The sequence below is a fragment of the Loxodonta africana genome, chromosome 2 (assembly GCF_030014295.1).
Source record: "Loxodonta africana isolate mLoxAfr1 chromosome 2, mLoxAfr1.hap2, whole genome shotgun sequence".
NCBI lineage: Eukaryota > Metazoa > Chordata > Mammalia > Proboscidea > Elephantidae > Loxodonta > Loxodonta africana.
The window spans coordinates 72,024,574-72,049,615 of record NC_087343.1 but is presented as its reverse complement, the minus strand read 5'-3'; the positions used below and the strand labels follow the sequence as shown (position 1 = coordinate 72,049,615).

At 41.4% G+C, this 25,042-nt stretch overlaps 1 protein-coding gene across 1 annotated transcript; it reads left to right on the top strand.

The window, feature by feature from the left end:
• The first annotated feature begins 431 nt into the window (after positions 1-431).
• CD180 (CD180 molecule) lies at positions 432-22,843 on the top strand. Its single transcript, XM_003407938.3, has 3 exons — positions 432-699; positions 13,914-14,080; positions 20,348-22,843. The coding sequence occupies exons 1-3, from the start codon at positions 607-609 to the stop codon at positions 22,074-22,076; spliced, it is 1,989 nt and encodes a 662-aa protein (XP_003407986.2). The 5' UTR covers positions 432-606; the 3' UTR covers positions 22,077-22,843.
• The last annotated feature ends 2,199 nt before the right edge of the window (positions 22,844-25,042 follow it).

The window sequence follows — 25,042 nt, the reverse complement described above, 5'->3', positions numbered from 1 at the left end:
GTGGCTGAGGAGCAAGGAGCAAATACACTCCCTTTCTAGGGAACAACTGACCCTGTTCACTCCTGCTCCAGCTCCCTAAACCAGTAGGTGCTACTGCTGGGTTCCATTATTCCATCTGTCCCCACAGAGTGCTCTGCCTTTCCTGCATGCTCCTGTACCTGTCCTAGTCACTCACCTGGGACAACAACCAAATTTGGTACAGCTTTCTGCTTCTACAGTCTCTCTCATGGAAAAGGACCAGAAACTGCTGGAGTTGGCCAGGCACTGGAAGCTGGCCTGAAGTCAATAGAAACCATCACATTGAGAGTCCATGTGACCAGCTCAAGAGGGCTGCACAACCAATTCTTTTTTACCAGGAAATGTACTAGGCCACTCTGGGGCTGGGTCCTCAGTTATTTTTGGCAAGGATGTGCAGTATGCAAAGGGGAGTTCCCCTTTTTTGCAGCACAGAGCCACTGAATGCTTAACGGTCAACAGCATTTCTTGTTCTGAGATCACCCTTCTGTGCCCTCTCTGGCTGCCAAATTGCTGGGGCTGTCCCAGCTTGATTGATTTCTCAGCTCAAGGCATTAGACAAGCCCATCAAGCTGGGTTTGTATTGGCCCCATGATGGCTCCTAACGTCAGCTGCTTGCTTTTGGCAGTGCTGTTTTCTGCTGGCTGTAAAGTCATCACCTCCTCAGATCAGATGTGCGCTGAGGTGAGTCCAAAGTCTTTGTCTTTATTCAGATTAAACTGACTGCCAATTTTGAGATTCAGCACACAGTCTTATCTGAGCCTTGGCATTCTAATAGCCTATGTCTTTAAAAGGAGAAATGGAATGTGTTTTTATTTATTGTAGGAAATGAGCCCAAGAGCTCAGCCAGGGGATGGTCTGGTAAAATCTTGGTAGGGAGAAGTTAGAGTTTTCCTCTTCCTCAGTAATTCCCCCAAAATAACCCCAGTTGGGACAATGAGACCAATAGGGTCTCCACGCAAAGAGCTGAGCCTCGAACCTGCATCCTATTATGGGGGGGGCTGTTTGTCCGGAGGAAACCCTGGTGGCATAGTGGTTAAGAGCTACGGCTGCTAACCAAGAGGTCAAGCAGTTCAAATCTGCCAGGTGCTCCTTGGAAACTCTATGGGGCAGTTCTACTCTGTCCTATAGGGTCACTATGAGTCAGAATCGACTCAATGGCAGTGGGTTTGGTTTTTGGGTTTGGTTTGTCCATATTCCTAGTACATGGACCCTGCCTCAAAAAAATCCTTCAGTTTCTTGGCTCTCAGGGTGGGGATTAGTAAAGAAAGACCTGTGCCTGGTTTTAGAGCATTTAAAAGATCACTCTCAATGAGTCTGGCTTTCTTCTTGAGATGGACAACCCTCCATCTGTTTTACTAACCCACGAAAGTAAAATCTGAGAAAAGAGCCAAATTATACCTTCTGTTTTGGGTCATGACAATATTTATCGACCTGTGGGAAGTTCTTGGAAGAGGTAATGAGAGAGAGAATGGAGAAGGGCCTTTATCTCTTCCTGTCTTCTAAAATACTTCAACCTCTCTCCCACTGTATCTGACCCAGGCAAATGTCCTGCCTCACATGGCCTGTCTCTGACAAGGGCTTTGGACAGGAAGAACCATTGATCTTGGTGGCTTGGCAGGCTGCTTTATTGGCTTGTGGCTGAAAGAAGGCTAAGAGCCAGCAGTAGCCCCAACTGAGAAGGCAGCAGAATGTGGAATGGCACTGAGGCAGCTCCTGGCATCTCAGTCAGGATGGTCGGAAGGGAGAACAAGATGAAGACCTGCCAAAGAAGAGCAAGAATCAAAGCCAACACTGGAATAAGGCCTAGAAGCAAAAATGAACCTTGTTAGTCTTGTATTAGGACAGAATTGGAATGTGCTCAGTCCAAGAAAAGATACAATGCTCAGGGAAAATGAGACTGGAAAGGGGAACAGTAAGGCTGTCACCTCATCAGTCAAGTTGGTATGGCGATTTCACCAAGACATGTAGACAGATTAATAAGGGACTAGAAGTGGGAGACCATCCCCTCAATGATCAGTGCAATTTATGCTCAATGAACCTCATGCGAATATCCCCAGATGTGATATTACCATCAAATTCCAGCTCAGGTTCCTGTGGGCCATTTTAAATGTCTCCCTCTCAAGCTTGCCAGTTCAACTCTCAAATCTCCACATGAGTACAAATCCTTCTGAAGCCCATAAGGGAGTCCCCAGGAAGGGCCAGCATTGCTGGGAGATTTTAGAAAGCCAGTGGCAATACTGAACCAGTCCAGCTTCCCACCAAGATTATCAGACCACAGAGTTGCTAGTTTGGGTTTTTTTTTTTTTTTTGCAAATGGCTCCTGTTTTGGCAGAGGGGAGGGAAAAGAGGCAGGGAGAAGATAGCTCTTTTGCTGCCTGTTCTGGGACCTTCAGTGCTATCCAGGTCACAGGAGAAGTGTGGAGGGTCACAGGATATCTAGGCCTGACCCTCTGCTGCTGTGAGAAATTTCTTCTTTGGGTAAGTCAGGTGAGACTGAAACCTTCCAATATGACTTCCTGCCTGCATCAAGGGCTCTAGTTTTAAATGGCCTTGTGTCCTGTTCAATGAACATTGCATCTCTACTTTCTTTTGCCTCTACTGTCATGTGTGAATTCTTGGCAGCAGGATTCTAAGGTTACTTATTGAGCCCTTACTATGTGAATAATAGGGAGTGAGGGAGGAGATAGAAAGTTGAAGGAGGCCCTGCACCTGACTTTCAGGAACTCCTAGGCTGCAGGCAAGGCGGAAGAGAAGGAGAGTGGTGGGGAGGGGAAACTTGTGCCTTTGATTTAAGTGTTTGGCCCTTTTCAAGTACAATTTATGCCAGTTTTGCGAGTTATTAGATTGCAAATATTTTCTACAACCCTATGGCTTGCTTCTCACTTTCCTTTCCTCTTTTGTTCTTCCCCTCTGGCTTATGCATAATTAACCACATGCTGAATATATGCTCATATGACCAACATTAGCTAATTAGGTTCTACCCTGAAAACAAAGTTTTGTTTTTGGTCTCTGGTTTTGCTTTGCCTTGAATTCATAAAATCCTTTACTGAAGTAAAACATATGTACAGAAACGTTCACAAATCCTAAGTGTGCAGTTCAATGCATTTTCACCAAATGAACACATCTATCTAACCAGATAGAACAGAATGCTTCAGCACCTCAGAAGCTCCCTCCCAGTCACTACCCTTCACCCAAAGGCATCTACTTCTCTAACTTCTATCACCATAAATTGGCTTTGCTTGTGGTTGAACTTCATATACACGGAAACATACAGTGTGTACTCTTTTGTGCCTGGCTTCTTGCACTCAGCATTAAATTTGTGAGATTTCTCTATGAAGTTTTAGGTGGCAATTATTTGTTCATTTTTATTGATGAATGGTATTCTGCTGTGTTTATTTATCCACTCTACTGTAGTGCACATTTACATTATTTCCAATTTGGGGGCTATTATGAATGCGGTTACTTTGGACATTCTTATCCAGGTTTTTGGTGAACAAATGTATAAATCTTTATTAAATGTATATCTAGGAATGAATTTATTTGGTTATAAAGTATACATATATTTAACTTTAACAGATATTGCCAGAGTTTTCCAAAATGTTGGTGTGAATTAACACTTATTAGCAATATATGAGAGTTACAACTTCTCTGCAGCCTCACTAACATGTGATATTGTTTCTTTCTAAAATATTAGACACAAAAATGAATTCAATTTAGATATTCGCCAGGAAAATAAAAATTAAACCCCAATGAAATACCATTTTCATGCTTTTGTTGGCCATTTGTTTATCCTTTTTGTGTGTGTGTGAGATGCCTGTTCAAGTCTTTTGAGCATTTTCTCTTGGATTGTCTCTTTTTTAATTGATTTGTAGGGGGTTCTCTATGTCTTGTGGTTACAAGTACTTTATAAAATCCCAAATATTTTCTCCAACTCTATGGCTTGTCTTTTTGCTCTCCTAATGGCATTTCTTAATGAAGAAAAGCTCTTAATTTCACACAGACCAATTTATTATTTTCACTTATTGTTAATGCATTTCTGTCCTCTTTGAAAAATCTTTGCCTACCCCAAGATCATAAAGATATTATCCTAAGTTTTCTTCTAGAACCTTTACTATTTTGTATTTATTTCTATGTGTAAAACCAAAAACCAAACCTATTGTCGTTGAGGCTATTCCAACTCATAGTGACCCTATATAAAAAAAACAAAAATTTTTAAATATTTTTTTTATATAGGGTCACTAGAACAGAGTAAAACTGCCCTATAGGTTTCCCAAGGAGTGGCGAATAGATTTAAACCATGGACTTTTGGTTAGCAGCCAAACACTTAACCACTGTGCCACCAGGGCCCCTTTTCTATGTATGTTGTTGTTGTTAGGTGCCGTCGAGTTGGTTCCGACTCATAGCGACCCTATGCACAACAGAACGAAACACTGCCCGGTCCTGCGCCATCCTTAAAATAGTTGTTATGCTTGAGCTCATTGTTGCAGCCACCATGTCAATCCACGTCGTTGAGGGTCTTCCTCTTTTCCGCTGACCCTGTACTCTCCCAAGCATGATGTCCTTCTCCAGGGACTGATCCCTCCTGACAACTTGTCCAAAGTATGTAAGACCCAGTCTCGCCATCCTTGCTTCTAAGGAGCATTCTGGTTGTACTTCTTCTAAGAAGTATAGGTCCATATTTTTTAGATCTATAATTCATCTGGAATTGGTTTTCTCATATGATGTGAGGTAGGCATCAAGATTAATTTTTAATAACACTTTTTCTTTCAAAATTTCAAACCTAGAGACAAGCTCTAAGAATATTAAAATTTACATCTATAAACATTCCACACAGATTCTTCCATTGCTAAATACCCCATGTGCTTTCCTTTCTTGCTCTCTCTTTCTCTGTCTCTATATATGTGTGTGTATGTGTACATGTATACATATGTATGGCATACATATCATAGATAATAAAATTCTACCCATGACCACTTTTTTTGAGGCTGCAAAGCCATTTGCAGAAAAAATTACCATGGTAGCTATTGTTCAGTGTTCTGTGACGGATTCTGGTGACACTGGAAGTGTGCACATGTCTCCCCATTTTAGATGGGCTCATCTTGGCCATCCTTTCCCCTTCCAACTCAAAACCAGGCAGGAGAGAGTCCCTCAGTCCTAGTAACAACCCAGTGCCATCGAGTCGATTCTGACTCATAGCAACAGGGCTGGGAAATTTGGCTGAGCTCTTTTATGAGAGGAACTCCAAGTTCAAGGCAAGCCAAGATATGCCTTAGATATGTGAGCACAAGGGTTTCTCAGTAGCTTTAGATAAAGATATGGCACTGGAGTGATCCAGCTAAATACTAACTCCTGTGTTGAGTGCTTGACACACACTATTTCATTAATCTTTACAATGGACCTGCAAGGCAGGCATTATCATCCTACATTTGTAGCTGGGGAAAAGGGAGACTCAGAGAATACAGCTAGGTGGTTGAGAGCTGGGATTTGAATCCACCCGAGTAGTCTGACTCTAAAGACAAACAGAAAATGAATCGCATGTCATCGGAGTGCCCTTTCCCTGGAGGATGTCTGATTAACAACAAAATATTAACCTGTGCCTGCTTGTTAGTTTTGTTTGTTTCCAGAGAGAAATTGTTACTCTGAGGGGCACTGGCAGTTCTCTTGGTTATCTCATGCTGCTATAACAGAAATACCATAAGCAGATGGCTTTAATAAAGATAAATCTATTCTCTCACAGCCTAGTAGGCTAGAAGTCTGAATTCAGAGAGTCAGCTCCAGGAGAAGCCTTTTTTCTCTCTGTTGGCTCTGGAGGAAGGTCCTTGTTATTAATCTCCCCCGGTGGAGAAGCTTCTCAGTGCAGGGATCCTGGGTCCAACGGACGCGCTACGCTCCTGGTGCTTCTTTTTTGGTGGTGTGAGGCCCCCCAGTCTCTCTGCTTGCTTCTTTTATATCTCAAAAGAGATTGGCTTAAAACATTGTCTAATCTTGTTGATCTCATTAATATAGCTGCCTATAATCTATTTCATTAACATCATAGTGATAGGATTTACACAGCACATTGAGAAATCACATCAGATGACAAAACGGTAGACAATCACACTATACTGGGAATGATGACCTAGTCAAGTTGACAGATATTTTGGGGGGACACAATTCAATCCATGACATTGGTTCAGTGGTAGAATTCTCACCTTCCATGTGGGAGACTTGGGCTCATTCCCGGCCAATGCACCACATGTCTAGCCACCACCCATCTGTCAGTGGAGGCAACGAATCGTGGGGATGGCGCAGGACCAGGCAGTATTCGGTTCTAGCTATGAATGCAGCCCATTCAACAACAGCTAACAACAACAGCAATTGTTACTCTGAAGTTTAGCTCAGTCAAATTGCTATCTCTGGGACAGATGAATGATTAACGAGGGAAGTGTGGGGCTCAGTGCCTCAGATTCCTCATGCACAACAGAGCTGGCTGTGGCCTATGCCAAGTGCAGATGAGATATCCGAAAAGGTAGCAATCAGCACTTGAGTGAAATGCAAAGGGGTCTAAATTAGAAAATGATTCCAACACTTGCAAGGAGAAAAAATACAGTGGGATAGCAAGGAGTTAGAGATGCAGCAGAAAGCAGCAAAATAAGATCCTGATTGAAAAAATGCAAATGAGTATCTGGAGGGGAAAGAGATTGCAAATACAGATGTAGCACAGGGGAGCCCTGCGCTATGTAAAGAGCCTGCACTAAGATGGAGCTGCAGACAAGCTGGCTGGCACAGGTCCCAGTCCGTGACACATCCTCAGCGAATGCCCCCTGACCTGGAATGGAGGTGGCCACGGGGCAGTAGTCATGAGTACCATGTGACCTTGTCACAACCCTGTCAGATGAGAGAGTTCACACCAAGAATGGTCCTGCCTGCTGGTAGCCAGCCACAACAGAAAAGGAGTGAGAAAGAAACGGGGAAGTGACCATATACTAAGATCTAAAAAGAGAAGGATGAGTTTACAGGATATGGTTATATGAGCTCATAGAAACCACAGGGGCCACAATAGTGAGGGGTGCCTGTTTGCCTAGAGTAGCAACAGAAGCCCATGGTCCTGAAGCTGGCCTCGCCCTAGGCAAAATGGCAATGGCTGTGCTCTTGGGTGGCTCCAATAAAAAACTCCTTGCCATTGATTAAATTCCAACTCGTAGCTACCCTACAGGACAGAGTAGAACTGCCCCATAGGGTTTCTGAGGAGTGCCTGGTGAATTTGAACTGCCAACCTTTTGTAGCTTTTAACTACTGTGCCACCAGGATTTCTAGTATCCTGTTTTTGCATCCTGCCCTTTTACTCTTTATTGCATCATCATTCTGTTGTCCCAGAACCCTGTGCTCTGCTATCAAAACTTGCTCTCAGAAAGTTTTGATATGAATTGCAAGAGCAAGAAAGATAGAACCTCACTGATACAGTATTTTCACCAAAAATGTATAAATTGAGGCAAATCATGAAGAAACATATAAACCCAAAGTGAGGGATATCCTACTAAATATGAACTTGTACTCTTTAAAAAAAAAAAAAATCAGTGTTGTAGAGATAATGAAACGCTGAAACACTGTCTCAAATTAAAGGAGACTAAAGAGACATGGCAGCTAAACGCCCTGTGGGACTCTGGGTTGGAAAAACAAAAGTTACTATAAAGGGCAAATTGTAATTGGGACAATTGGCAAAATTTCAATACAGACTGTATGTTTGATAATCATATTGTATTAAATATTATGAATTTAATAATGGCACTGTGGTTGTATAAGAGAATATCCTTTTTTTATCTCAGGAGTTATAAGCTAAGGTATTTAAGGGTAAAAGAGGCCTGGGTAGCACAAATGGTTAAGTGCTCAGCTACTGACTGAAAATTTAGTAGTTTAAATCCACCCAGAGGTGCCTTGAATCTACTTGCAATCTACTTCTGAAAGATCACACCATTGAAAACCCTATGTGAAAACCCTATGGAGTGCCGTTCTACTCTGAAATACATAGGGTCACCATGAGTTGGAAGCACCTCGATGGTAATTGTTTTTTTCTGTTTGTTAGTTTGTTTTCAGGTGAATTTACTCTCAACAACAACAAAAAGGAGAATAATAATGAGTGTGTATGTGTGTGTATTTCCTGCCTTAAAAAATAAAATACATTAAAAACCATTTAGTGCTTCCTAGATGACTCCAGATCACGGGGTGCTTCAATAGCATCATCCCTAATGACAACTTTAATTGTACAAGGTTGTGATTGTGAACACCACACTAGAGGGAACCACATGTGTGTTCGGCCCACCACATTCTCTTAAATGTGTTTGGTTTTAAAATTCCCATATCAGCCTCATTTCTTGTCATTTTCCTCTTTGTCCTAGGAATCAAGGGCAGAGATTTAATCGCAGTTTCCACCTAACTGGAGATTACTTAATGCTATGGCACAGGCTTGAGGTTGGCTTCTTGATACTCCTTGGTAGAGTTATCAATCGGTTCTCATTTCTTCACTGGGTCGAATCGGAAGAATTTCATTTACCTACCTTTCCATTTTCTAAGAGCTCCCTCCACACTGGCTGGAGCTCCTCCTCAGTCCTCAACTTGCCGAATCACATTAGCGCAGTAAAACGCTTAGTGAAGCACACCCGAGGCTGAGGCACAGAATAATTTCGGTTTCATGGGCGCTTATATATTCAGGAGAAAGAAGGAATTGCCAGTGTGGGCCTTGTGCTGTAGGGCCAGAACAGGGCAAGACTAATTGAGGAAAGTCCCTTTTCTCCAAGTGGGTGGGACATCAGTTACGCCAGTCCCAAAAACCCACTGCCGTCGAGTCGATTTTGACTCATAGTTACGCCAATAGAGAAAAAAAAAAAACTGTTTCCTTCAAATTAATACCAATCTTAGCAACTACTGGGGCAGCAGCTGCGCGTGCATATCCTGGGTGGGTCGTCCATATTCATGGGCACCAGGGAGGTGTTTGGCAACAGACTTTTTTCCCCCCACCGGTCAGCTAAACCTAAGTTTCGAATCTAAAGTGTGCGTTTCAAGGACATTATGTGGATTTGCGGCAGTGCCTGGAGGACTTTGGGTCTATAAAATGGAGAATGAATTACAGGGAAATACAAATATGGCATTTTCATCAGTGACAGTTATAATATTGCCACAATGTAGATGAAAGCCGGAGATTTCCTATAGATGAACATGCTACAAAAAAAGTGCACCGGTAAGCAGAAATTGGAAAGAGTAAAGCAAAAAGCAATTAAAATGGTGAAAGCATCGCACTTGAGAGCGGAGGACGTGTGCAGGCTTCTGTCTCCAGCTGAGCAGGCCGGTTTGCGCTGCAGTCAGGGGAAGGCTGCTAACCTGGACTTTGCGGGGGGAGGGGGGGCACGTCTTTCTCAGAGCTGGGCAGTCTCAATGTCACCTCTAGTAAGACACTGCGTGGTCAGGGAAAGATGAGTCTGGAAGGTTTGAATAAACTCACATAGAGCCAGCGGGAGAAACTTTACAAGCAGGAGAGGAAATAACTACTGAAAAGAAAGGAGAAGGAGGGAAGGAAAGCAGAAAGGAAGGAGAGAAGCAAAAGGAAGGAGATCAGAGAAGGGAGGAGAAGTGAAGGCAAAGTAGAAGAGAAGCAACGAAAACAAAAGGAAAAGAGAGATTTTATAAATTCTCATTATGTACATCAAAAACTTTGTCAAACTGCAATAAAATATGCCGTAAAAATGCTTAAAAGCAGTACACATGAGAATAAATCCAGGAAAACTGTATTTTAAAACAAGCAAACTTGTATCAAATGATGTAACAGCTTTAAAAAAAATCCAGTTTATACCATACACTACAATAAGCAAACTATTATTCAAGACAGGCAGCAATTTTCTAAACATTATCTTTCCCTCAGTAGCTTCTTGCCCCAAATCTAAATCATTAGTGATTACTCAGAAAATATATGTGTACTGATATTTCAAAGGCATCTAGAAAAACAGAGCCTTTACAAAGTAAGTGGAGTTTACTCCCTGTTTGGGGATTACCATTCAAATCAGTCTGCCCATGGTGCAGGTTTAGAAGCCCTGAGACAGATACTCATGGGTCATGGTTATTTAATATCATCTCTTCCCAGAGTGACTGACAGTAGAACATTTGCCCACTTCAAGGGAAATTCCACCCTGGTCCACCAAAAAAACCCAAACCCATTGCCATCGAGTTGATTCCGACTCATAGCAACCCCATAGGACAGAGTAGAACTGCCCCATACGGTTTCCAAGGAGTGCCTGGCGGATTCAAACAGCCAGCCTTCTGGTTAGCAGCTGTAGCTCTTAACCGGTACACCACCTGTGTTTCCTCTGGCCCACAGAGGGATGAAATGGTTCTCTGGCCAGTGTATTCTAATAGCTGTACACTTCCGCAAACCTGGGTCATTTGGTCTTCATGACCCGTGCTCTCTTTTACTGATCTGGCTCCCATGAGGATGCTTGCTGATGAGACCACCAGGAGCCAGGGCATCATTACTTTAGTGGAACTCCAATTAAATCTCATGGCATCACAGTCTACTATCGATTCCAAAGCTGCCAGTTCATGTGCCAATGAATCCATTGATGCCACCCCACACTCCCAACACCCCATGGAGAGTTCAGCAAAAGAGCTTTTGGGTTTTATTAATTCATCAACTGCAGCCTTTCTCTTTTAATTGAATTCTGCATGAATCCAACATGTACTGTCTGTTAGAAGACGATAATATGAGTGACAGATACTGCTGTACTCAGAGTCACTGCTTCTGTCTGAAAGATCGTGCATGGTCCTGGGATGTCCTTTGTCTTGTATCTCCAAGTATATTTTCTCTAGGAGTATCCCCATGCAAAATATACCCCCATCAGACCTTCTTAGCTGCCTCACTACCCTTCATCCCAAAGCATATCCAGATAAATTATGACCTCACATTTCTATAGGCTTCTAAACAACACTTTGCTATTTTTGTCTATTTAGTCCAAGACTTCTAGCTTGAGTAATTGGGCATCTAATAAGCAGTGATTGGCAGACATCTAAACAGCTGACTATATTTAAACATTGACTGTCTTAGGGCACAGGATGAGGAAGTTCTGTGTACTTACGTGTAGGGCAATGATGGAACACCTAAGGTCTAGTATCAGCATCCTGTTGATCCTGAGATGCCAAATTAATTAATTCATGCTTCAAGATCACAATACCTTGTGGCCTAAGGTCTGTGACACACTGCTAGTTTTTAAAAGCATTTTATTGAGAAAATTTCTAATCATATACAAAAGCTGTTAGTACAAAGAATCTCCATGTATCTATCACTCAGTACTCAACAACCATCAATATTTTGCCATAATAATTTCATCTACCTACTCCTCACTCCATTTTTGCCAGAATATTTTAAAAGAAATCCCAAACATTGTTTCATTTTATTTTAAATACTTCAACATACATCTCATAAAATAAGACCGTTGCTCTTACATAACTGTGAGACCAGTATCATTCTTCACACTCGTAATTCCTTAATATCATCTAATATCATGTCCTTATTCAAAGCTCCGTGAAAGTCTATAACATGTCTTTTCACAACTCCTTTGTTTGAATTAGGTTCTAAACATGGGCTACTCTATTGGTTGATTATGTCTCTTACGTAGCTTTTGTATCTTTGTCTCTTTTAACATGAGCAGCGTCCTCTCTCATTCTCTCTGTCATTCACATGTTGTGAACACAAGTCGGTTGTTCCAAAGAATGTACTGCATTCTAGATTTGGGTGATTGCTACTTTATGGTATTTAACTTGTTGCTAGTTGTTGAGTGAGCTTCAGTTCAGAGCAAACCCATGTACAACAGAACAAAACGTTGTCCAGTCCTACACCATCTTCAAGATTGTTGCAACGCCGGAGTCCATTGTTGCTGCCACTGCGTATAAAGCCCTAGTGGCATGGTAGTTAACAGCCCGGCTACTAACCAAAAGGTCAGCAGTTTGAATCCACCAGCCACTCCTTGGAAACCCTATGGGGCAGTTCTTCTCTGTCCTATAGGGTCACTATGAGTCAAAATCAACTCAACAGCAACAGGTTTTGGTACCAACCTGCAAGGCTCATCTTCCAGCACTATACTGAACAATATTCTGTTGTGATCCATAGGATTTTCACTGGCTAACTTTCAGAAGTAAATTTCCAGACCTTTCTCTCCAGTCTTTCTCGGTCTGGAAGCTCCACTGAAACCTGTCCACCACTGGTGACCCTGCTGCTATTTGAAATAGCAGCATAGCTTCTAGCATCATAGCAACACACAAGCCACCACAGAACAACAAACAGACAGGTGGGTTGTTTCACTTAAATCCCCCTCATAACTTGTCAATTGAAAATTAGACTTAAAGGCTTAAGTGGATTCAGGCTTAATTTTCTCTTTTGACAAGAAGACCTTATAGTAGTACTGCTTACTTTGTATTATACCACATCAGAATATATATAATATCTGATTGTCTCATTTTGATCATGCTAGGGTTCATTAGTAGCTTTAGGTAATTAGTAGGTTTATAATGATCCCTCCATTATAAAATTCTTCTGAAGTTTTCATCGTATGGTTTTATCAACCATTGATGATAACTGCCTGAATCAGCTATTTCGTGATGATTTTACTACTTCTAATTTCCCTTTGGAGCCCTGGTGGCACAGTGGTTAAGAACTCGGCTGCTAACCAAAGGATCAGCAGTTCCAATCCACCAGCCGCTCCTTGGAAACTCTATGGGACAATTTTACTCTGTCCTATGGGGTCGCTATGAGTCAGAATCGACTCGAAGGCAACAGGTATGGGTATAATTTCCCTTCTATATTTATTAGCTAGAGAGCTTCTGTTTGGAAGAACTTTTCTTTGTTCCCTACAGCTATTTGATTATGCTGGGGTAAAAAAAGTTCTCACCAGAAAGGCAAAAACAAATGCTTAATTCTTTCTCCGGAATCATCATTTTTAGAGTAATGATTAAACCCTAACAACTTCTAATAATTTACAATGAGTTCCGTGTCTCCCTCTCTCTCCTTTGTATGTGCATGTATTTGTACATCATGGTGAAGCTTGGATTTTTCTATAGTCAGTGTATTGTAAACTGTCTCTCACTGATGTTTTTTGATGCTTAAATCATCTCATCTTCGGCCAGCAGGAGCCTCATCAAACTGATTTACGTATCCTTTTGATATTATACCATCATCCCTCCATAGATTTTTCTGGTATAGCTTACATATTTCCTCCTCCAGGTTTGGAATCAGACATTTATATGTACTATACACTATATGCTGTCACTGGATGGCACAAATGGTTAAACATTTGGCTACTAACTGAAAGGTTGGTGGTTCAAATCCACCCAGAGGCACCTTGGAAGAAAGGCGTGGTGATCTACTCCCGGAAGATCACAGTCTTTGAAAGCCTGATGGAGCACAGTTCTACTCGGAAATACATGGCGTCGCCGTGGGTCAGGATCAACTTGGTAGTAACTCGTTTGGTTGTTATATACTATACACACCATATACCCTATTCTGCACCTTTCTTTTTTCTGCCCCTAACAATATATCCTGAATATCAGTCATTATCAGTGTATGGAGATCTTGCTCATTCCTTTTTCAGCTGTAGAAGATTCCATTTTGTGGATATATTATGGACTCAATGGCAACAGGTTACAGGTTTACAGTCCTATGTTGATAGGTATTCTGGTTATTGCCAATCTTTTGCTATTACAAAAGATGCGTTTTTCAAATAACTTTGTGTACATGTCGTTCTATGTTTTTCAAGTGTGTTTTTAATAAGGATTCCTGGAAGTGGTATTGCTGCTCAATGGGTCAACACATATGTAATTTTGCTAGATAATCAATCAAATGATTAAGCCTAATATTACTTTACATTGTTTTTCATCAGAAAGAAGCCAACAAAGTGTATAACTGTGAATATTTAGGTCTTAGAGAAATTCCTGACACCCTACCAAACACAACAGAAGTTTTGGAATTCAGTTTTAATTTCTTGCCTACAATTCAAAATACAACCTTCAGCAGACTCATTAATCTTACCTTTTTGGATTTAACCAGGTATGTATCTAAGTTTCTTGTGCTCTCTTGATTTTTACATAAGAAATAACATACCCTGCATTCAAACTGTTTTCAGGACCTTCTTTCAGGGCACAGGTACAATCTGCTTTCTCTGTGTGTTACTCTCTCCCGTGAAGTATTCTTATGCAGGTAAAATATAATTTAAAGAAACAACAATCAATGGGGAGGAAAGTGTATGATTCTCAAACTAGTTGTGGCAGCAATGCAATTCAAGAAGTTTTAAGGAATACTGAAAGCAAAAACTACAATAGCTAAATCGGATACCATGTTGTCCTACATTTCCGCATAGTTGACCATTATTGGGCGAGGATATTTAAAGAAAAATTTACAAGAAACACACACACACATAAAATCTCCTTTTTTTCCCCCATATATATTTTTTTTTTATATATGGGGAAAAGAGTCCCGTTATTTGACTTCGGTGGCAGATATCAGTATTTCAGATGCCGAAGCAGTGTTTGAAAACCAAAGGATAGAAGTACTATAAGAAAATAAGGAAAGAAAATGAAAGGGATGGGCGTCTTATGGGAATGTATGTGGAAGCGGGGGAAGGGCCCTATATGTAGGTGATATCTGAACTCCTTGCAGCAATTCTATTTCGTCTACTTTGGTCTTTCAACTTAAGCTACTTCACAGCAGGAAAATATTCATAGGCAGAGTGCTATTTCATCTTTATAACCACCTCTTAAGGTAAGCATGGTAAATACTATCGTCCACCTTGAAGTTAAATGAGGTTCAAGGAGGTTTTGTAAACTTGTTTGAGTTTACGGAGCAAGAGAACTAGGGATCTGCTTTCCTGACTCCCAGTCCAGAGTAAACCGAATGACCCCAGGCCATCTCCCCAATCTAGACCCACATACAGGTACTTAGATCACAGCCATTGAAAAAGCTATGTCTTACATTGATGGGTATTTCTGGTTATTGCCAATCTTTTGGTGCTTAGAAACAAACAATTGAGAGAACACTTGCCCTTTGAGATAGAGACAAATACCTACACATTATACCCCAAGGAAATTTTCTTTTCCACTCCTTTTCTGTTCCTTATTTTTAGGTGAAATGAGTTTTACTGCATTTTTAAGGATTGCTTAGTAGGCCAGGTTGCTTTTCTAGCTTCGGGATTCCAGAGTTACCTCTTCTTTTATTTTCAAGATGTAAAAAAAATATGACCTCTTACTTTCTAAAATCCTTCTCCTCTATTCCCCTCCTTGTCTTTTATCTGGTCACAAATTAGACCTTGTTTTTTATTACTTTAATCAGTAATTGTTTCTTTAGCCTTTCCAACATATTTTCTATTGTCTTTGCTCATTCTTCTACCTTGATTTTCAGACATTCCTCTCAGGAGCAATCCTTCAGTGAGGGTCTGCTAGTAGTAAATTCCCTCTGCTCTTGTTTTTCAAAAATGTCTTTATTTCACTCTGCTTCTTGAAAGATAGTGTTATCTGATATGCACTGCTAGGTTGACGGTCATTTTTCTCACCCCTCTAACACTGTCATTCCACAGTCTTCCCTTCTTGCTGTTGAGTAGTCACCTATCTATCTAATCATTATCCATATGTAGATAATCTGTCTTTTCTCTCTGGATGTTTTTAAAATCTTTTCTTTGGTATTTTACAATTTCATAATGATGTATCTATGTGTGGACTGTTGGGCTTTCGAATATGAGATTAGTGTCTTTCACCAATTCAGAAATAGTCAGCCACCATCTGTATGAGTGTTGGCTTGCCCCCATTCACTCTTTGATCTCCTACTGGATCTCTGATTAGATTTACACTGATTCGTCTCATCTATCCTTCAAATCTCTTAATACTGCTTGCATATTTTCCATCTCCTTAGATTTTGGGGTTATAGTTTAGGCAATTTCCTTCTATCTACTTCTAGAGTTGGGGACCAAGATGGCTGACTAGGTAGATGCTCTTGCAACAAAGACTCTGAAAAATAAGTGAATCCATCACATACATGACAATCTACAAACCCAGACCATCAAACACAGAACTAAAGAGTTGACCTGAGTGACAGGGGAGTGAAAAGCTGTGCCCTGAAGCAGCAACCACTTCTGGAATTGTCATCCTGCACCACAACCTTGATCCCTTGGGGTTCCCTGGTGCCAGAGAGGCGGGGCTGATTGCGGCTTACTGAAATGGGGCAAGCACGGGACACAGCCCTAACCCCCTTGGGTAACCTTGGTAGAGACTCAGCCAGCACAAGCAGGCTGCACACTGATGTGGCTGACAAGAGAACGAGCAACCACAGGGAAGCAGTGACTGTTTTCAGAGCCTGGAGCCAGCGTCCCAGTCAGAAAACCTTGGCACTGGGCTTTGGACTAAGCACAGAGGAGCTGAGCACGGCTTCCTGAGATAGCGCAAGCACAGGATGCAGCCCTAGCCCCTAACCACCTGAAGTAACCTTGGGGGAAACTCAGCCAGCCCAGGCAGGCTGCACAACGTCACAGCTGACAGGAGGAAAAATCACCAGGAAGCAGCAACTGGTTTTGGAGCCTGGAGTGCAGTATCCCAGCCAGAAAACTTTGGTGCTGGGCTTTGGACCAGGAGCGGAGGAGCTGACCATGGCTTCTGAGACCGTGTAAGCACGGAATGCAGGCCTGACTCTCAAGGACAATCTCGACCCAGCCAGCTCACACAGGCTACAAGCCCCTCGGGAATCTCAGATAAAACAGTCATCACCAAGCAAGATAAGTAACTGACTGTATTGCCTCGCACTACTCTCTCCTATCTATCTGATCCCTCCCCTCCCTGCCCCAGGCGGCCCCATTAGCATTGGAATTTCCTGGGCCAGGGAGTGAAGTGCTCTGCTGTTTTTTTTTTTTTTTTCTAACCCATTCTCCTGGCCTGAGAGAAGCAGCAACTAACAACCCAGGAGGGAAAAACCTCTCTCTGACTTCCCTAAACTGGAATAAAAATACAGAACCAGCTCCAGCCAAGCATACGAGATCCACAGTCTTTGGCTTTCATCCCTACAGGGAGCAAGGTGGCTATTATAATGCAAAGGCAATTCTGATAGAGTTCTGACTGTAATTGTTTTAACAGAGCAGTGGAAAGACAAGTTTTTGAGGTCTGATACCTCTCTACCTGTTAAACAGAGCCCTCACTGATCCACAGCAGGGAACTGAGGGCTGAAGCTCCACCCAAACCACCTAGCTCCCTGCTAAAGGGGTCAGAGGATAGTGATGCCTACCAGTCTTTAGAGGTGCAAGCATTGGGTGCCTAAGGTACAGCTGCAGAGCCCACCCACCAAAGTGCTCTAGGAATAGAGACACACCTACCTCACTGGCACATGGGGGAAGGCTGTCAGCATCGTGCCCTCCTTGGAGTGTGACCCCCCTGCTGCTACTAGAATCTGGTGCACACAACTATCACCACTACTCCTCTAAGTTAATAGGTGACAGTCTACACCACACACTTGGTGACCCAAAATCAGAACACCTAAGCTGAGTCTCTTCAAGAATAGTGAATGGACTCTTAGGCTTATATATCTGGTTACAGCTCAAACCAGCTGGTAATAGGACATAAGTGATTCAAAGGCTACAACAATCAAGACAGCGCAGTCTGGTAGCCCATCTGGGTATATTGAAAAAAAACAAGAAGATAAGACTCAGTGAGCAAATATAAAATAAGTCATTACAATATCTTATAGATGGCTCAGAGACAGCAGTCAATATCAAATCACATAAAGAAGCAGATCATGATTGCTTCTACAATTCCCCAAATTAAAAAATCAAAATCTTTCCCAAATGAAGATACAACCCTGGAATTGCCAGATGCGGAATATAAAAAACTAATATACAGAATGCTTCAAGACATCAGGGATGACCTCAGAAATGAAATAAGGCAATCTACAGAAAAAGCCAAGGAACACACTGATAAGGCAGTTGAAGAAATCTAAAAGATTATTCAAGAACATAGTGGAAAAATGAATAAGCTGCAAGAATCCATAGAGAGACAGCATTCAGAAATCCAAAAGATTAACAGTAAAATTACAGAATTAGACAACTCAACAGGAAATCAGAGGAGCAGAATCAAGCAATTGGAATGCAGAGTGGGGGAGTTGGAGGATAAGGCAACTGCCTATAGTTGAAGAAAAATCAGATAAAAGAATTAAAGAAATTGAAGAAACCCTAAGAATCATGTGGGACTCTATCAAGAAAAATAACTTGCCTGTGATTGGAGTTCCAGAACAGGGAGGGATAACAGAAAATACAGAGAGAATAGTTGAAGATCTGTTGGCAGAAAACTTCCCTGGCATCGTGAAAGACAAAAGAATATCTATCCAAGATGCTCATCGAACCCCATACAGGACTGATCCAAAAAGAAAATCACCAAGGCAAACTTGCCAAAACCAAAGATAAAGAGAAAATTTTAAAAGCAACCAGGGATAAAAGTCACCTTCTATCTACTTCTAGTTCATTAACATCATCTTCAACTGTGTCTAATCTACGGTATAAACTATTAATTGATTGGCTTTCTAACTTCTAATTATTATTTTTTTCATTTGCATAGTTTTATTGATTTTTTTTTTACAAATCTAGTCAGTTTTGACTTTTTCTACCTCATCATACTTTGATTCTTATTATTCATTGAAAAATATTAAGCATATTTTAAATATATTCTGGTATTATGTATCAGATGTATCTAATAATTCCGGTATCTGCTGCCTTTGTGAGTCTGATTCTGTAGGTTTGTTTTCCTGTTGGCTCTAGCTAATGGGTTTCCCTTATGCTTTTAGTGAATTTTTACTTTGAGCCCATTTCTTTTTTGGAACTTTATCTGCAGAAATTTTTGTTTAAAATGCTTTCTGGAGTTAGATAATACCAATGAATTATTAATAGTTTATGTGTGATAATGGTACTGTGGCTATGAAATACAGACTCATATTTTTGGAGCTGCATCCTGAAATAACAGGGACTTGATTTAAAATAATTCAAGAGAGAAAGGTGGAAATAGATGAAGCAGATATGGAAAAATCTTGATATTTATCCTATCTGGGTGATAGATATATGAAAGCTCTTTGTGCTATTATCTCTACACTTATGTTCAAAAGATTTCCTAATAAAAAGCCATTACATACATTATTCCAGAAAAGATTTGTATTTGCTTCTGCCAGTTACTGAAGTCACTACCATCCTGGGACTTCTTTAAAATTTCAACTTGGGTTTCTTTTGGGAAGTTGGCAGCACCATTAATAAATTCAGTTCACAATCCTCATGAATGGAACACTATGGTTAGGTATCATCAGAGGAGAATTTATTGTTTGCTCCACCCAGAGCCAAGGCCAAGACAAACATGTATCCTGAAGGTCTCACTGTGTGAGTTCTCTTTTTCTTCTCTTTTTTTAAGTTCACCCACAGAAGGTGTCCCTTTTGAGGTTCCTGGAAGTTTCCAGAGGTTTTTGATAGGATTTCCTATCCTTCTTGGGACCTAAGCTTTTTCTCCTGCCCCTGCTGCATGTCACTCATTAAAACCTGCACTCTGGACTACCAGGAATAGGCAGATATTCCCAGACAAGGGCTGGTTCCAGGGCACACTTGCTTCTATGGATTCAAATTTTCACAATGAATTTCTAAGGAATTCCCTAACCAGACTCAGGAGAGCTAAGCATTTATATACATCATGTATATAACAGTATTTTTAGCTGTGCAATACCAGGATGGGTTTCTCTAAGCTTCTAGTGTTCCACATTTCTATAGAGCATTTTTACACATATTCTGTCATTTGACTCAAAATAGTCCTCAAAGTAGCTATTATTTCTATACATTATAGATGAAAAAACTGATACATCTATACATCTATATACATTATAGATGAAGAAAGTTGTGACTTGCCCAGGATATCACAGACTTACATAGTCTATTTTACAGATCATATAGCATATATTATGTATTGCATATGATATATATTGTTTAAGATAGTAAATTTTTTAATTTTACCTACAAACCACTAATTGTTCCTTACATTACAAACACAAATCTCTAAGAATTTACCTTAAAGAGGTAAAATATCTGAAAATCATTTCAAATCAGAGTGTTCCAAACTGAAGCTCTTCCTTAGTAATTTAAAGGGCTATCTATGGGTAATAAAGAGAGTTGTTTTTTGTTTTTTTTTTTATGTTTGACTTTGAATAATAATGTGAACTGTTTTTACTGTACACAAACTGGCTCTTTAGCATATGTCATTATGACAGCTTTTTGTTTTTTTCTAATCCATTATTGTTAAATTTGATTATCTTTTTAAGGTGTCAGATTAACTGGTTACATGAAGACACTTTTCAAAGCCATCATCAGTTGAGCACAATTGTATTGACCGGAAATCCCCTGATATTCATGGCGGAAACATCACTTAATGGGCCCAAGTCTCTGAAGCATCTCTTCTTAACCCAAACAGGAATATCGGATCTCGAGTTTATCCCAGTGCACAATCTGGAAAACTTGGAAAGCTTGCACCTTGGAAGCAATCATATTACCTCCATTAAGCTTCCAACAAATTTCCCAACACAGAATCTGAAAATCCTGGATTTTCAGAATAATGCTATACACTACCTCACTAGAAAAGACATAGACTCTCTAAAGCCGGCGACCAACCTCAGCCTTAACCTCAATGGCAACGACATTAAAGGTATTGAGTCTGGCGCTTTCCATTCAAAAATCTTCCAAAATTTGAACTTCGGAGGGACCTTTGACGTATCTGTTATATTAAAAGGCCTGCAGAATTCTACTATTCAATCTCTCTGGCTTGGAACATTTGAGGACTATGAGGACCAAGACATTAGTTCAGCCATGCTTCAGGGACTTTGTGAAATGTCTGTTGAGAGCATCAACCTACAGAAACACCATTTCTCTGACTTTTCATCCACCACCTTTCAGTGCTTCACCCAACTCCAGGAATTGGATCTGACGGCAACTCACTTGAAAGCGTTACCCTCAGGGATTAAGGGTATGAACTCACTAAAGAAATTAGTTCTCAATGTAAATAATTTTGACCAATTGTGTCAAATCAACGCTGCCAGTTTCCCTTCTCTTACGCACCTCTACATCAAAGGCAACATGAAGAAACTTGACCTTGGTGCTGGCTGTCTGGAAAGACTAGAAAATCTTCAGAAGCTTGATTTAAGCCACAATGACATAGAGGCTTCCGACTGCTGCAATCTGCAGCTCAAAAACCTGCCTCACTTGCAGTGCCTAAACCTGAGCTACAATGAGCCCCTTGGACTCCAAAGTCAGGCGTTTAAAGAAAGTCCCCAGCTTGAAGTCCTGGATTTGGCATTCACTCACTTGCACGTTAATGTTCCACAAAGTCCTTTCCAAAACCTCCATCTCTTGCAGGTTCTCAATCTCTCTCACTGCCTTCTTGATACGAGCAATCAGCGTCTTCTAGCAGGTCTGCCGGATCTCCGGCATCTGAATTTACGGGGAAATCGCTTTCAAGATGGTAGCATCCCAAAGACCAACCTACTTCAAACAGTGGGCAGCTTGGAGATTCTGATTTTAGCCTCCTGTGACCTCCTCTCCATAGACCAGCAAGCATTCCACAGCCTTGAAAAAATCCATCTTGTAGACCTAAGCCACAATAACCTGACAGGAGATAGCATTGCTGCTCTTAGCCATCTTAAGGGGATCTATCTCAATCTGGCCGCCAACAACATTCACATTGTTTCACCTTATGTCCTCCCCATATTGTCCCAGCAGAGCACCATTAATTTAAGTCACAATCCCTTGGATTGCACTTGCTCCAACATTCGTTTCTTAACATGGTTCAAAGAAAATATACACAAACTTGAGGGCTTGGAGGAGACTGTGTGTGCAAACCCCCCACCTTTAAAGGGAGTTAAGCTGTCTGATGTCAAGCTGTCCTGTGGGATTACAGCTGTAGGCATTTTCTTTCTCATAGTATTTTTATTCTTGTTGATCATTCTGTTCACTTTTTTAGTTAAATACCTTCTTAGATGGAAATACCAGCACTTCTAGTGCTGAAGCTTTCCAGAGAAGGCAAATAAAGGTGTTTCATGAAATTGCCCTAAGTGAAGAAACTGTCATGTGTTGCTGACCAGATTTTCTGACTGGTTCATGGGGCTGGGCAGGGATTAGCTGTACTTTTCTGTGCACCTTACACTTGTGAGGGGCTGCTAATGAGCCTCACTAGCAGGCAAACTGACTGGGGTCAGGCGTGGCTGTGAGAGACACAATTCATTTCCTCACGTGGAAGGTGGTGGAAGTTGAGGGAGGATTCATGGCAGAGAAAGGCAAGGAGAGTAAAACACCAGGAGGTCACCTTCCTTCCACTCAGGGACAACCCTCTGTGAGAGATCATCAATCCCCACAATTTGGCAGTGTTAAAACACTCCTGCTCACTGTCTTTCACCTACTGATGAGGCATTGTGCTCAGCTCTAGGTTCTCAGTAACAGAGCCATGGAGAATCTTAGTCGGAGACAAAGTCTCAACACAATGAATTTAAAAGAAAAGGCTGGGAAATGAACCCTGCCATCAAATAGACTCCACGTATCTTATTAATCTTTTGTTTTTGTTTGCCATGGAGTCGATTCCAACTCATGGTGACCCCACATCTCTACAATTTCCCTGGGGTACAAATAGCTACTAAAAAAAAAAGACATCCCCACTGCACAGAGATTTAGAGTTTCTGCCACATTCGCTGCACTTATTTGAGAACCAGGGAGACTCCCGTCTGTGTGGTGTCCTCCCTTTTATATTGCGTGTCCTGGTTCAAAATGCCCTTCTCATGTGGGTGCCTGGTCCTTAGAAGCCTCTTTCCCACAGGATCAGTAATATAAGTGGGATTTGCTTCCCAGGCTGTCCCTCAAATGCCTATTTACCTCAGGAAGCATTTGAGACAGCATGTTTATAATGAAAACAAGTGGAAGAAAACATCCCTGCACTCTAGCTGTCGGCTACACAATAAGGCTGGCTTCGTGAGAAAGAGTTTCTGTTCAGGGTGGGGTGTCAGCAAAGGTTGTACCAAAGACAAACAAGGGACAGGACCATCAAACACAGATAGATGAAGAGGACAGAGAAATGGCAATGCTATGACTTGGGTTTTCCTAAGACCAGAAGTGTCACACTCAAGCAGGAGTCCAGCTTCTGAAGTCTGTGCTGCTGCACAAAGAACATTGGAGCTCTTGTACTTGTGTTGTTGCACGTCTAAGGCTTTGGTTAAGTTCTAGAACCAATGTTAGGTTGTTGTTGTTGTTGTCAGATTCCACTGAATCAATTCTAACGCATGGCAACCCTGTGGTGATTTATACTTAGAAATTCTGATTGAATGTGAAGGTAAAATTTGATCAACTTTACTAGCCAATCAGGATTATTAACCCTTAGGCTCAGGGTGTAATTGTGGGACATAATAACAGAGTAGAAATTTGGAGACCAACTCCTCTTTAGCTCTTTGTCCCAGGAAACGTAGGCAAGGCAAGGAAACAAGCAGTGAAGAAAAGCAATCAACTTTCACTGTAAACACTCTGCTTGTCTTAGGGAATTTGCAGGCAGTACTGGACGCAGAAGCTGAGTTTTCCCAGATGTCTGTGGTCATGGCCTAAGGGTCGGGACTAAAGTAAGGTGAGTGAGGCACTAGGCTCTGGCACAAAATGTAAATGGTTCCAAAACCTCTGTAATTAAAGTTAATCATACTTTAATGCAATGTTTGTAAAACTAAAAATTAATGCAAAAATTCCATGATGAACAAGGTAATCAAAATAGTAAGTAATGGCAGTGCTGTGCCAAATCATGTTGGAGCCTGAGGGAAAAGAAAAAATCAGTAACATTGATTCTGTCTTAATGTAAATGTTGATATTCTGTTGTTCATCATGGATTATTTCATATTAATTTTGATTTTTTTTAACTTTTATTGAGCTTCAAGTGAACGTTTACAAATCAAGTCAGACTGTCACATATAAGTTTATATACACCTTACTCCGTACTCCTACTTGCTCTCCCCCTAATGAGTCAGCCCTTCCAGTCTCTCCTTTCTTGACAATTTTGTCAGCTTCCAACTTTCTCCATCCTCCCATCCCCCCTCCAGACAGGAGATGCCAACACAGTCTCAAGTGTCCACGTGATACAAATAGCTCACTCTTTATCAGCATCTTTCTTCTACCCACTGTCCAGTCCCTTTCATGGCTGATGGGTTGGCTCCAGGAATGGTTCCTGTCCTGGGCCAACAGAAGGTTTGGGGACCATGACCGCAGAGATTCCTCTAGTCTCAGTCAGAACATTAAGTATGGTCTTTTTGTGAGAATTTGGGGTCTGCATCCCACTGATCTCCTGCTCCCTCAGGGGTTCTCTGTTGTTCTCCCTGTCAGGGCAGTCATCGGTTGTGGCCGGACACCAACTAGTTCTTCTGGTCTCAGGATGGTGTAAGTCTCTGGTTCATGTGGCCCTTTCTGTCTCCTGGGCTCATAGTTATCGTGTGACCTTGGTGTTCTTCATTCTCCTTTGCTCCAGGTGGGTTGAGACCAATTGATGCACCTTAGATGGCCGCTTGTTGGCATTTAAGACCCCAGACGCCACGTTTCAAAGTGGAATGCAGAATGTTTTCATAATAGAATTATTTTGCCAATTGACTTAGAAGTCCCCTTAAACCATGGTCCCCAAACCCCCACCCTTGCTCCGCTGACCTTTGAAGCATTCAGTTTATCCCGGAATCTTCTTTGCTTTTGGTCCAGTCCAGTAGAGCTGACCTTCCATGTATTGAGTATTGTCCTTCCCTTCACCTAAAGCAGTTCTTATCTATTAATTAATCAGTAAAAAACCCTTTCCCACCCTCCCTCCCTCCCCTCCTCGTAACCACAGAAGTATGTGTTCTTCTCAGTTTATACTATTTCTCAAGATCTTATAATAGTAGTCTTATACAGTATTTGTTCTTTTGCCTCCGACTAATTTCGCTCAGCATAATGCCTTCCAGGTTCCTCCATGTTATGAA

Coding starts and splice junctions, on each gene's coding strand:
- CD180 (XM_003407938.3), top strand. CDS start 607: ATGATGGCTCCTAACGTCAGCTGCTTGCTTTTGGCAGTGCTGTTTTCT. Junction 700..13,913: donor CAGATCAGATGTGCGCTGAG/GTGAGTCCAAAG, acceptor GTTTTTCATCAG/AAAGAAGCCAACAAAGTGTA. Junction 14,081..20,347: donor ACCTTTTTGGATTTAACCAG/GTATGTATCTAA, acceptor TATCTTTTTAAG/GTGTCAGATTAACTGGTTAC.